The sequence below is a fragment of the Merops nubicus genome, unplaced genomic scaffold (genome assembly GCF_000691845.1).
Source record: "Merops nubicus isolate BGI_N331 unplaced genomic scaffold, ASM69184v1 scaffold40269, whole genome shotgun sequence".
Classification (NCBI taxonomy): domain Eukaryota; kingdom Metazoa; phylum Chordata; class Aves; order Coraciiformes; family Meropidae; genus Merops; species Merops nubicus.
This window is the reverse complement of record NW_008633773.1, coordinates 1,792-2,080: the sequence shown is the minus strand read 5'-3', so window position 1 is coordinate 2,080 and position 289 is coordinate 1,792. Positions and strand designations below refer to the sequence as shown.

Below are 289 nucleotides of genomic sequence, written 5' to 3'. Positions count from 1 at the left end.
GGCTCGTGCTCCTGTGCTCTGAGAAACCACCCGGACTAGACACCACGGCGGGTGGTGGCTCACAGAAGGTGCTCCCTGACAGCCTGCTTCTGCAGGGCACTGGGAGAGCTGCAGGTGACACCCTGGGCAGCACCGAGTGCCCCGGCAGGGGGGGGGACACCCCAGACAGGGGCTGTGGCACGCACCTCCAAGAACCGCTTGTGCAAGGTCTCCTCGGTGATGTCCAGCACTTCAGGATTGTAAATGCTGCCATTGTCAAAGACCTGCTGGATCACCAGCCCGAAAGAGA

At 62.3% G+C, this 289-nt stretch overlaps 1 protein-coding gene across 1 annotated transcript in view; it reads right to left on the bottom strand.

The window, feature by feature from the left end:
* The window catches only part of RPLP0 (ribosomal protein, large, P0), a gene marked incomplete at its 5' end in the record, with an annotated part of 2,422 nt that overhangs the window by 695 nt on the left and 1,438 nt on the right, over window positions 1-289 (bottom strand). Inside the window, one exon of the mRNA XM_008948354.1 lies at window positions 186-289. This exon is cut by the window's right edge and continues 67 nt beyond it. Coding sequence (XP_008946602.1) covers window positions 186-289 — 104 coding nt within the window. The remainder of the gene's footprint in view (window positions 1-185) is intronic.